Source organism: Mobula birostris, chromosome 22 (assembly GCF_030028105.1).
Source record: "Mobula birostris isolate sMobBir1 chromosome 22, sMobBir1.hap1, whole genome shotgun sequence".
NCBI classification, from domain to species: domain Eukaryota; kingdom Metazoa; phylum Chordata; class Chondrichthyes; order Myliobatiformes; family Myliobatidae; genus Mobula; species Mobula birostris.
This window is the reverse complement of record NC_092391.1, coordinates 13,288,352-13,302,321: the sequence shown is the minus strand read 5'-3', so window position 1 is coordinate 13,302,321 and position 13,970 is coordinate 13,288,352. Positions and strand designations below refer to the sequence as shown.

Here is a 13,970-nt window from a genome sequence, read left to right as displayed (position 1 = left end):
CCCCACAGCAGAGCATGGAATAATGTGTGTGTTTCAAGAGTCTGTGAGACTCGTATATCCTTCAAATTAATGTGGAAGATTATGTGAAGGCCACGTTGGTGGTATTTTTTCCAAAATATTCAGATATTCTCTGTAGGTTGAACAAGCCTCATGGCAACTCCACTTGGAACTAATGCCAGTCTGCAGTAAATAGACTATAATGGTCTTTTATTATTTTATTGGTAGATACATTATCAGTACTACACTATTAGTGGACTCATTCACTGAAACACATGAGATAATGGGCCTTAAATTCAGCATTTGCACAGCTAAGCTCCTCTAACAGCCATTCATCTACCTTTCTCTTATCCAAACTGCCCTCTGACAATAAAGGTTCACAGTGAGATTCCTGGGAGCCGTTTCTCAACAATTATAGATATTGATGATGAAATTTACCACTATCATCAGAGTGCTAACAAAACATTTCATAGTCTGTTGTCTTCATTTTAAAGACAATTGACCAGATGTTGTGTTAGCACATTGATGATGAACTTTACTACTGTCTTCACTGCCTTTTGTTGCTAGGAAATGGATGAACCTTTGAGCTGTTTTGCAGAAGGATTCATCCACGTGCTTCACAAATGTTTGGCACAGGTTTTAGAAAATGCCTCAGGTGCTTGGTAAATAATTAAACAAGCAGGCATTAACCTTGATAGACCCGTTACACACAGTAAATACCCTGATAATACCCTACAATCATTGGAATCCGCTGTTATTTCAGTTTGGTTTTAGAGACTGAAAAATGATGCAAATTTTGAAAACAAAATTAATCAATTTTGGTAGACATAAAAAACAGAAGCAGGAGTAAGCCATTTGACGTATCGTCTGCTCAACCATTCAACAGAATTATGGCTGATCTTCTGTCAGAACACCGTCTTTCTTCTGTATCCCTATAATCCCCTAATTCTATCAATCTATTGATTTTGTCTTAAATACATCGATGTCTGAGAGCCCACAGCTCTCTTGGATAGACAGTTCAGAAGATTTATCAACTTGTGAGTGAAGAAGTCTAATTTCTATCCTAAATGTCTTTTACGCTTATTTTGAATCTTTGATCCTTAATTCTAGACTCATTATCCCAGAGAAATATCCTACTTGTTGAAAGTAAATTTATTATCAAAATACATATATGTCAACAAATACAACTCTGAGATTCATTTTATACAATCCAATACAGTGACCTGTTGTTCCTCTAAACTCTAGACTCTATAATACATAAGTCTACTCATTTTCTCCTCATTTACCAGACCCACCAATCCTGGTACTAATCTGTTGTATACTCCCTCCATCGCTGGTGTGGCCTCCTGTCAGGACTTGTAGTAGTGCTTCATGTATGATCGCACCAGCCCCCTACAGTGTATATTCCAAACACTGTTCAGAAACAGATCCCTAAATCTCTTGAAATAACTAAACTACCTCCTTTTATAATCATCATTGTATGCTATGTCATATGATGTAGGTGATCATGGTCTATGACCATGATTGTACTTTTGGTATAGAAGTAGTTTGCCGTTGCCTACATCACTACAGGCAGTGTCTTTACAAGATGGGTGTCGCCAGCCATTATCAATACTCTTCAGAAATTGTCTGCTTGGCGTCAGTGGTAGCATAACCAAGACTTGTGCTACCACTGCTCACCAGCTGCTCATACGGCCATCCACCACCTGCTCCCTTGGCTTCACGTGACCCTGATCGGTGGGGCACGTAGATCCAAGGGTGACCTACAGGTTAGCAGGGGGAAGGTGCGCTTTACGCCTCCGTTGGTAGGGATGTATCTCCACCACACCACTTCCTTATATAATAAATTTAAAATGATGAAAAAATGTTAATATAGAACATAGAAAACGAGCAGAGGAGCAGGCCACTTGGCCCACAGTATTGTGCTGGACCAGCTAAAAACTCCCAAACACTAATCCCCCCTACCTGCGCAATGTCCATATCCCTCAATCTTCCTTGCATTTGTGTACCTACCCAAACGTCTCTTAAAAGCCTCTAATGTATTTGCCTCTACCACCATACCAGGCAGCGCATTCCAGGCATCCATGTCTCTCTGAGTAAAAAACTTACCCCGGTAGTTACCCCAATTGTTCTCCAATAGTTTTATAAATCCAAATGTTAAAAAATAATTATTTTATTCCCCAGGATGCACATGTTGCAGGTAAGGGTGGCATTTATTTCCCATGTAGTTGTAACGATGACAGAACCTTTATCGCTTTGTGAAATTGAAAGCAACTCCTGGAATCCATGTTGACGCATTCAATTTTAGGCATTGCAAAGCTGCTCTCAGTGATTCCCTCCCTGCTGGTTCAGTGACACCCTGCTCCTTCGTGCATGTGCTGATACAGACTTCGCAGATCCAATCAACGTATCAGTCAAATGGTGGAATTGCTTCAATTTGAATTGTGTGCGCTGTGTTCTTCAAGGTCATGCAAGCATTATCTCCACCAACTGAAAGCTTCCACTGTTATTGTAAAATGGAAGTGAAGCAATAAATGGGAATTGTATCATGTTACTGGATTTGTGTACTCCAGATAGCTGTTTTATGATTCAGCCTCTGGTAGAAGTGTTGTTTTAAATGGTGCTATCATTGGTCAGCCTGAAGTGGTTCCATTTCTTGGTAAAGCTAGGGTTGTTAAAGGGTTGCAAAGTCTTAATTATGTTATGTCTGGTTAAAGCTGGTGTAAAAGAAAATAAATTCATAGTATTCTCCAAAACAGATTCTGGCCAGCAAATGAGTTTTTTGCAAAAATGGTAAAGATGGGCATAAAAACAGGTGGGAGACTAAGTAATGCCATAAACTATTAACTGAAAATATTATTAACAAACCTTAGCTAATTATTTTCTTAATCTAAAGACTATAATATTTAATTAGATATCAAACTTGTGCACCTGCTAGATGTTGCACTCTTGGGTATTTAAGGGAATAATTTATTTTTGGTGTCACACTCAATAGAAGTGCTCTTTCTTCATGATATATTACCCATTGGGTAATACTGACATCGCAGGGAATATTAGGTATTTATGCTTCAAATTTGAGAGGTTTTTTTTGAGAAACAGGAATACAAAGTTTTGTGTGCCTAGTTTTTCCCAAGTGATAGTGGAATGTCATTCGTCATTCATCTCACACACAGTTGCCAGAGTCTTTTTTTCCCTCAGGTTTCCAGTGGAGATTTCTGTTAATAGCATATCTGATCCAGCAAAACAATTATCTTAATCTAAAGATTGTACTGTTTAATTCAATATCAGCTTTGAGGAGCTACTTGATACTGTACCTTCCGGTTTGAAGCCAATGGTTTAACTTTACTGTTGTACCCAGTGGTGTGCAGTATCATTGTGATTTCTCTAAATAAAGTATATTAACATACAAAGAAGTAATGGAGCTCTGTATAGCAAACATTATAGTTTTTCTATGATTAGTAAAATTCTTACTAAGACTCAGATTGCAAACCAGTTGGTAGTGTAGCGATTAGCGTGGCCTATTACAGAGCCAGTGACCTGGGTTTAATTCCGCCACTGTCTATAAGGAGTTTGTACACTCCCCCTTTGACTGTATGGGTTTCCTCCAGGTGCTCTGGTTTCTTCCCTCATTCCAAAGACGTATGCGTTAGTAGGTTAATTGGTCATGGGTATAATTGGGTGGCAAGGACTCGTTGGGCTGGAAAGGCCTGTTTCTGTGCTGATTTTCTAAATAAAATTTTTAAAATGTGACTTTCATGGAAACACAAGAAAATCTGCAGATGCTGGATGTGTGTTGCATGTTATTTTGGACCTCTAGCATGTGCAGTTCCTTGGTAGTCTTTACAAATAGCATTTTAATTGTGAAAGAAACAAATTAAAGACTGGAACATACACAGGGGAGAAGGCTAAAAGAGAAAATTAAAGCAAAATATCACTTTGAAGAAATAGAACTCCACATATGTACCTTTAATTTTTCAGGGGCATGGAGGTGGTTAAGCAGTAATTTTCACTTACTGTAATCACTGGAAATTGACTTGCTCCTGTAATTTCCAATTTATTGCAAAACTATGTATAATTACTGCAATTACACACTATTTAAATGCCTGGTCTAATGGCAAGCACAGCAACAGTGAACCCTGATGTGCAACAGCTGGAAACATCTCTATTATGTGTGTGAGAATACAGATGTTAGACATTGTTATCAGCTTTAACCTGTGTTATCAGTGAGTGATGGGTGTTTGCCTCTTTCTTTGCCATTGTTTTTATAGCAAAAATTGGGCCACTTTTTTGTCGACTTTAACAGAATTTTTTTAATAATTACTAATGGAAGTGAACATATCAATAAAAGATGCAGCTTGTTCCACCTTTTGCAAGCTATAGGAGGGTAGGCCTTCTTTACACAGGGTAAATATACGGAAATGTAAAAGGGTGCTGTTTCTCAGATAACTTTCTGTAGCAGGTAGATTGATCATTTTGCTGATTTTTTTCTATTTTATAACATAGATCATAAGACATAGGAGCAGAAATAGGTTATTTAGCCCATCAAGTCTGTTCCACCATTCCATCATGGCTGATTTATTATCCTTCTCAACCCCATTCTCCTTCCTTCTCCCAGTAAACTTTGACACCCTTACTAATCAAGAATGTATCAACCTCTGCTTCAAATATACCCAAAGACTTGGCCTCTGCAGCTGTCTGTGGCAGTGAATTCCACAGATTCTCCAAGCTCTGGCTATCACATTTCCTCCTCAACTCTGTTCTAAAGGGATGTCCCCCTGTTCTAAGGGCACCTTTGCCATTTAGGAGTTTGTTACTCATGCAGTCATAGTGCCAAACAGCATGGAAACATGCCCTTCAGCCGGGCTGAACCATGCTGAACAAGATGCTCAGTCCAATTTACCTGCCTTTGGCCCATATGCCTATAAACCTTGCTGTCCATGTATCTGTCTAAGTGTCTTTTAAATAGGTTTATGTACCTGCCACAACCACATTGCCCAGCAGCTTGTTCCACATATGGACCAACTTTTTGTGAAGAATCTACCCCTCAGGTCCATAGAAAGAATTTGCTCATAAATGAGCAGCAAGAAGATAATTGTTTCCTTTAATTACCATCATTTCTGTATTAAATATTCTTGTTTCTGTCACGAGGTATTTAATAATTGCAAGCATCATTTGAACTGTCTTGCAACAGGAGATGAGTTGGAAGTGCAAGTCCCCAGTGCCTTGCTTTTTCTGTGAACTATTGAACTGGTATGACCTTTTTATTTGATTCAGAGGCAGAAACAATTATATTCAACTTGTGTGTGTGTGTGTGTGTGTGTATGTGTATATATATGGAAAGGACAGATCATAGTGAAGTTGCTAATATGGCTGCCTCCAATTACGTGATTCTTCCAGCATGAAACATTTGCATTTATTGAAAGTCATGTTAAGTCATCATGTTGTTGCTTTAAATAAAATTTCAGGTTATTTAGAGCTCCAGGTGCAAGCTTTTTAAATGATATCACAGTAAACCTTAATCTGAGGACTAAATTGTGACAGAACATCTGACTAAGAATTTGTTTTAGTAAACAGCTCATGTTGATATTAAATATTAATGGGCCACAATGCAGCAGCTTTTCTGACATCTAGTTCTTTCTCGCAAGGTATATAAAGGATCTCCAAGGAATGAGTGGTCATTTTAAGAAAGGCTTATAGTTTTAGAATGAGAAACTTGGACTGTGACGAGTGCCCTAAACTTATAAGATGACAATTAATAATGGTATCAGGTTAGAACTGGCTAAAATGAGGTGGGAAAATATATTCAAGGTTAAACAACAGTTCAGCCATATTTAACTAATGAATTGAGGGATGTATTAAATTGAAAGTAAGAGTATTCAGTGCTACAGTTTGAATAATTTACAGGAAAGGCTGAGTTTAAAAATATATTCAAGATTGAAGATTGTTTAATGTCATTTCTAGAACGCAAGTGTAAAGGAGAAAATGAAATAATTATTACTCTGGATCTGATGCAACACAAAAAAGCAATAAGATAAAGAACACAGTAATTTTTTTAAAAAATCAATAAATATAAATACATAAGATAGCTGGTATATAGATTGATTGTATGTTCATAAAGCTTTGCTAGGCACAAGAGTGTCTGTACGGAAATGATTAAGTGATGATGGTGGAAGATGAGAGTAAACTAGCAAATAATTTAATATAACATGAAAGTAATAAGATATGCAAAAAGAGAGTGTGTACTCAGTGGGATATGAAAGCGTGAAATGTGATCTCACTGAAGCAAGATTCTGAACAGCTGCAAGGTTCAAAGTAAATTTATTCTTAAAGTACATATATGTCACCATATACAACCCTGAGATTCATTTTCTTGTGGGGCAACTACAGTAAATACAAGAAACACAATAGAATCAATGAAAGACTCCCCCCAACAAGACTGATATTGCACTTCCCTTCCTTACTACCAATCCAACCTACAGGTTAACCTTTAGGGAATCCTGCATGAAATAAAAGTGAGCCAACTCTCCCAGCTCCCTGAATATATTAACTTTTCAATCTCAAGATTTGGGAGTAACTGAATATTCCATTCACAAACAAGAGAAAATCTCAGATGTGGGAGTGTGGAACGAGCTGCCGTCTGACGTGGTAAATACGGGCTCAGTCTTAAGTTTTAAGAATAAATTGGATAGATACATGGATGGGAAAGGTCTGGAGGGTTATGGACTGGGTGCAGGTCAATGGGACTGGCTGAATAAAGTTTTGGCACAGACTAGAAGGGCCGAATGGCCTGTTTTCTGTGCTGTAGTGTTCTGTGGTTCTATAGAAATCCAAGTAACACACACAAAATGCTGGAGTTGGAGGAACTCAGCAGGCCAGGCAGCATCTTTAGAAAAGAGTAAACAGTGGACGTTTCAGGCCAAGACCCTTCAACAGGACCGAGTCCATTCCCTATCCACAATCATAACCATTTCTTGGATTTCTCGAGTGCAGAACAGGGAAGTCAGTTTTCCTTAACTTGTAACACACATCAAAGTTGCTGGTGAACGCAGCAGGCCAGGCAGCATCTCTAGGAAAAGGTACAGTCGACGTTTCAGGCCGAGACTCTTCGTCAGGACTTTCCTTAACTTGTGTCTTCTTGAATACTGTAGTATTGTTGTGTATATCGAAAATGTATTTTAACCAACAGTGCTTGTCAGCACATGGAAGGTGCGGTCAATTTGATGAGTGAGTCAGTGCAAGTAAAGAAAGTCAAGAGTGTAATATTGGAAGTGAAGGATATAGACATAAAGTATCATCCCCAATCTTTACTTTGCCTGCTACTGACTAATATCGATATGTATAACAATTTCTACTGATCTTTTACATTTGCAATTCCTACTGTTTTCCACTAACTGTTGTGAGGGGATTTTCCACCATGCCGCTGCCAGTAGAATAAACTGCATCTTATCAATCATGTTCTGCTCATTGCTCAGTAACTGATTGTTCCTTATGTCAACTATGACATTAAATGCTGCCATATTACACCTAAAAATCATGTATTCAGTAGCTTAACTGTAGCATACACCCAGTGGCCACTTTGTTGGGTACATCTGTACACCTCGTTAATGCAATCATGTGGCAGCGACTTAATGCCTAAAAGTATGCAGACTTGGTCAGAAGGTTCAGCTGTTGGTCAGAGCAAACACCAGAATGGGGAAGAAATGTTATCTAAGTGACTTTGACCGTGGAATGATTGTTGGTACCATACGCGGTGGTTTGAGTATGTCAGAATCTGCTAATTTCCTGGGATTTTCAGACACGACACTCTCCAGAGTTTACAGAGAATGGCGGGAGAAACAAAATCCCGTGAACAGCAGTTTTCTAGACAAAAATGCCTCATTAGTGAGAGAGGAGAATCCCAGCACACCACCACTTCAGGAATAGTTATTACCCCTCAACTATCAGGCTGTTGACCTAGAGAGGTTAACTACACTCAACTTCACTTGCCCCATCACTGAACTCTTCCCGCAACATAATGGACTCACTTTCAAGGACTCTTCATCTCATGTTTTCAATAGTTGTTGCTTGCTTGCTTGCTTGCTTATTTATTTATTTTTCTCTTTGTATTTGCACAGTTTGTTCTCTTTTGCACACTGGTTGACCACCCTGTTGTGTGTAGGTTTCATTGATTCTATTATGATTATTGGATTTACTGAGTATGCCTGTAAAAAGTGCATCTCAGGGTTCCATATGATGATATATGTAAGACCATGAGATACAGGAGCAGAATTAGGCCATTCAGCCCATTGAGTCTCCTCTGCCATTTCATCATGGCTGATCCATTTCCCTCGATAAGGTCATAAGATATAGGAGCAGAATTAGGCTATTTGGCCCAAAATAAATAAATTTACTTTGGACTTTGAGAATGGCCAGACTCATTGAAGCTACAGGTAGGTAACGGTATCTCAAATAGCCATGCATTACAATAGTGGTGTGCAGCAGAGCATCTCCGAATGCACAGCACGTCAAACCTTGAAGTGGATGGGCTACAACAGCAAAAGACCATGAATATATACCCAGTTGCCATTTTATTTGGTACAGGGGGTAGCAACACCTCATGGACTTTACAATATGTGCAGAGTATGTTGCTCTAGAAATCAGTACTCTGAAGATTATTTTCATTAAATATTTTGTAAGAGGTGAATATTTTCTATTGGTCTTCAAGCTTTTCATTGACACACCATTCTTAGTGTTCAATGAAGTTTTCTTAAATATTTGGTAAGTTATTTCATCATTCTTCCTAAGCAAAGTCAATTGTAAGTCTGAAGCGGCGCACACAAAATGCTGAAGGAACTCAGCAGGAAGGGCAGCATCTATGGAGGGGGAGTGTATCAGCTGATGCTTCAGGCTAACACTCCAACAGGACTGGAAAGGAAGGGAGAAGAAGCCAGAATAAGAAGAGAGAATAAGGGGAGAGGGGAAGAAGTACAAGCTGGCAGGTGATAGGTGTGACAAGGGGAAGGGGTGGGACGTAAATCTTAATTTTAGGTCAGTCTGTTGTTCCGCTATGGAAAACATTAATATTTCATTTTAGATTGTTAACTCATTTGTATATAATTTCAATGACTGGAGTGAACAAGTATTCTTATAATCTAAATGCTTGGCTTAAAGATTCATAGCTTTCCAGGAGGGTGTACGGACAAATCCAATCATCTGTCTTGGGTTAATGAAGACAAGTCACTATGCTTTCTACCCTGAAAAACCTTTCTGTGTTGCTTTTCTTTTGAGGAAACTGCTGCTGCTGTTGCATAACATCTAATTTAAACCATTGGTGATTTCATTCAGCTTGTGCTAATTCGTGTTGTTAACGAGAATTGATTTGTGACATGAACAATGAGTTAAATAATGAGACTTCCACCAGATGGTTATATGTTTTTATGTCAAAAGTGTCACATTAAAAGAGTGACTCGTCTTGAAAAGAATGTAGTGAACTTGGCCTATTGACGTTTTGGTATGAGGTTATTCTCAATACAGAATCATGAACGCTCTGTTTTAACGAATTATGATGCTTCTCCTATCAGACAAGAGACCAGTCTGGACCCTGACATTAGTGAAATTGTATTTCACTGTCTTGGCAAATCCATCGCCTTTTAAGCATAATTTGCCAACAACTAATAATAAATTGTACAGTATCAGTTATTAAGATGTTGACCAAGCTATGTGGCTGTAGAAGTCACGCACCCACAATGAAATTTAAAAGAGTTCATTTACACATCGGTGTAAATCCAGAAACTACATATCATTCTGTAAATGTTACCCCTATTAGATAAGTGCATTTTATTGAAACAGAAAGCTGACTGTTTTTGTGACATGCGGAACATAATGTAAAGTGAAAAGGGAACCTCCTCCTCAGTCCTGGCCACCCCATCTTGATTGACATAAGAATCTATTGTTCTAATTGCTTGTCCTTCAATGCTGAAGAAAGCCAGTTGTCAAGTGCTGCCTTATTCCATTTCCCTTATCAGTAACATGGAAATACTCCTTGCTGGCTCACTCTGCACCTCTTCCTATTTGTATTTACATACATTCTTCATTGCATATTTGTTTTGCAACCATTGCCCACACAGGAAGAATAAGTTCTATTTTAATGACTTTTCATGATCTGATTCAATTCTTTCTGAAAGTCAGTGCAGCATATCAGTGTGGTAGTTGTTAGGGTATGTACTTGTGCCTGCAGTTCTCTAAGCACAAGGATATATTCCTGGGAAAGGATGGAGAAACCCACAATTGCAGCAATTGTAGTTAGAGCGTCATTGATATTGACTTGTGTGGAGACGAAGTGAGTGGCATAGGATCTTAAAAATTAGTTAAGTATTTAAAATAATTGTATTGCTTTATTGCCCATTCCAGCAAATTGCAATGAAGATATTGTGCATTTACAAAATAGATTACTGGAATCCAAGTGTTTCAATAAGCAAAACCAAATCTTGAGATCTGGATTGAAATATATTATTTATTCCCTGTAACATAATCGTAAAATGAGTCCAATGTAAAAAAAAAATCATTACTTGTATCTCTTCATTTCCTTTGCTTTAACTTTCTTTGTGTAAAATTCAGATGCAAAGCTGAGCTGTATCACACTTTTTTAGGCCCCCTCGCCTGCGAATGCCTTGTCCTCAGTGGACCGCACAGCGGCATGGCTGATGAATATGAACATGCAGTTCATAGATGATGAAACTGTGGACCCAGGCTCTAAGCACAGGGATGATGTCAGACCTAAAGAGGAACTTAGCCAGATAGAGAAGGTAATGATATTTGCCAGACAGAAATTCTAACGCCTTTCAAAGGTGTTTTTCTGTTTGCACAACATAACTGCTTTTCCTTTTGCATATTGGTAACAAATATAATTGTAGATATTCTAATTTTTCTGGCTAGCAAAATTATGTTCTGGGTTAACGACACAGCAGTTTAATCGTTTAAAGTAATGCATTATTATATTTTTATGTTAATGAATAAAAATATGAACCTAGGCACTGGAAGTAAAGCTAGTCACTTCAAATTAGCTGATTCAAATGCCTTTCTGTTTAATGATGTTGTGTTATGGTCTTCATCAATTTTGCAGAGACCAACAACCGAGGAATTAGATTGTAACATGAAATTGCATACTTTAATATTTATATGAGGAAAGCTGCCATTTTTCGTAGCTCAAATAGGAAATGTATATTAGTGCTATTACAGATTGCTACTAGCCAAGGTGGGTCCTTTGCATTGGTTAGAAAACAGAAAAATAAATTATTTTACGGGTTTCCTTTAAATTTAGTCAGCCGATACAGATGGACTGTGGTCCTACAGAAGGAATTCCCTTCAGCACGTCTGTTTATATGGAGTGTCCCTTTTTCTGGTTCACAGAGACTGATCTCAATGTGGTAACTTTCTAGTTACTATCAGCCTGAGAAGCAGTTGATTTTGACCATCTCCCCAGATTCATAAGGATAGGAGACACTGAACCTTTCAAGTCTGCTCCATGATTGAATTAGGTTTTATATCATCATTAAACCATACTTCCATTCATTTGCCTTTCCATGATATAAAGCATCTCAAGTTTCTGCCATTCTCTCCAACTCCCATCAATGCAATCTTCTCTTCCTCAGAAAACCTGTGGACCAATTTCTGTTCAGACAAGTCATACTATATATTGTGAAAAGATGAGACCTTAAAATGGACTTCTGAGGAAAAATGAATGTAATATCCCACCAATCAAAATAGATGTTTATTTTGACATTTGGTTTCGAACTTTCCATGCCAATTTTGGATCCATTTTTCAAACCTACCATATCCTTGCTATAATATAAGGTGTTGGAGGAACAACAGCTTATATTCCGTCTGGGTAGCCTCCAACCTGATGGCATGAACATCGACTTCTCTAACTTCCGCTAAGTCCCCACCTCCCCCTCGTACCCCATCTGTTACTTATTTTTATGCACACATTCTTTCTCTCACTCTCCTTTTTCTCCCTCTGTCCCTCTGAATATACCCCTTGCCCATCCTCTGGGTCCCCCCCCACCGTCTTTCTTCCCGGACCTCCTGTCCCATGATCCTCTCGTATCCCCTTTTGCCTATCACCTGTCCAGCTCTTGGCTCTATCCCTCCCCCTCCTGTCTTCTCCTATCATTTTGGATCTCCCCCTCCCCCTCCAACTTTCAAATCCCTTACTCACTCTTCCTTCAGTTAGTCCTGACGGAGGGTCTCGGCCTGAAACGTCAACTGCACCTCTTCCTAGAGATGCTGCCTGGCCTGCTGCGTTCACCAGCAACTTTGATGTGTATTGCTTGAATTTCCAGCATCTGCAGAATTCCTGTTGTTTGCGTTATATCCTTGCTATGATGTCTATTATGGCTGCTATCAGCTTCACGTTTGAAAATTGGTAATAAACTCCCCTATCTAAGATACCTTTCACAAATTCTTGATTTTTTTTTCTCTGATAATTACATACAGTTAATTTTAAACTATCAGTTTACATGGTTTCTTTCTGCCCTCCCAAATAATGTGGCAGTTTCCCAGTCCATAGGCACAATTCCTGAATCTAGAGAATTTAACTAAATTATAACCTGACTCGTGTACAATTTTATTTCGTTTAATACCTTGAGTGAAAACGATTAGCTTCAGGATAATTGTATATATAAGTCCCCAATTCCTCCTTAAATTACCATTTTTAATATGCTAAATTCACTAAGATTCTTCATTTAATGTTTTGTCGTCTGTTGTATACATCAATAAAATATACTACTGAACAAGCCTGCTGTTTTATTGTTCGTTTTAGTCTTGCCTGTAACTATTTTTAATGGTCTCATGTTCCCCTTCAACATGTTCTCAATTGGTTTTAAGAAGTTTTGCTGTTCGATTTTGTATCTCTTGCATGCTGTTTCTCATATTCCCATTTTGTGTCTTACATTTTCCTTCAGTCCTGCTGAATTTCAACTTGTCCCAGCGTTTCATATTTACACTTTTCCATTTGCTTGTGTAAATCTATTTTGCCTTTCTCTTTCTCTACTGATTGTGATGAGGGTTGTATATTGGTTTACTGTTCTTCAGGATGCTACTTAATATCTCCTGTTTGTGTGCATTTAAGTTAATAGTTCAACTTGTCTGTTACAGTCAATTCATTTCTCATTCTTCTAATGCTTCTTGCAGAAACAATTGGTTTCTGACTCTTACCCATGGAAACATAATTGCAAGATGATGTCTGGCACTCAGATTTTTAACTAATTCATGTTTGCTAATCCTGGTCGTGCCTGAATTTAATAGAAATTTGCATTGTACTTTTGGAACTGAATGCCTAGTTTAAAATCTGTATTTTGTTTTTGGTAAGCTGTTACAGAGGATGATGTCTCTCTGTGAAGCTGTAATGGTGGCTCCCCACGGAGTTACATTCTTCTTTCTTTTTCAAATGCCAATCATTTCAAAAAGCTTGCATCAGCCTCTTATGCTTAAATGACACACTGCTGAGGTGAATGCTCTATCAGCTACCCAGCTCTTATCTGAACAGCGTCCATAATGGATGCATGCAGCCTGTTTAACCCGGAGGGGACAACGATGTATTTTGTATTCATTACAAATATGAGAAGTAGATCCTAGGTAGTCATTAAGCATGTCTGATATGGTGAGCTGAAGATATCCCCAAAAGCAAGTAGGAATTAAGTACTTTAGAAGATTCAAATCTGTCTAACTTTGCTGAAAAACAACATTTATAAAGTAATTCCAGATTAATAGCTTTAAATTTACTTGTTCAAATTACTGCTATGCAAAAGGGGGGTGACTTTGCAGATTTCTCTCAAAGTTGCAGCCCTTGAACCCCCTGGGAGAATTTGTCATTTTATGCTGTGTGCACAATTTGACTTAAAATAAATTCCCGTGGTCTTCGTGAAATCTACAGTTTACAACAGAAGCCTACAAAATGCATTACACCTTCATTGAAATATATTACTTAAACCCAA

At 38.2% G+C, this 13,970-nt stretch overlaps 1 protein-coding gene across 6 annotated transcripts in view; it reads left to right on the top strand.

Moving 5' to 3' along the window:
* Window positions 1–13,970, top strand: part of LOC140186135 (disabled homolog 2-interacting protein-like) — a 606,748-nt gene that overhangs the window by 575,068 nt on the left and 17,710 nt on the right. For 5 of the 6 annotated variants that reach the window (XM_072240039.1, XM_072240038.1, XM_072240041.1 and 2 more), the window contains one exon: window positions 10,626–10,781. The exons of the other annotated variant lie outside the window; for it this stretch is intronic. In XM_072240039.1, the coding sequence (XP_072096140.1) occupies window positions 10,626–10,781 (156 nt within the window). The remainder of the gene's footprint in view (window positions 1–10,625; window positions 10,782–13,970) is intronic. 6 annotated transcript variants of the gene reach the window in all.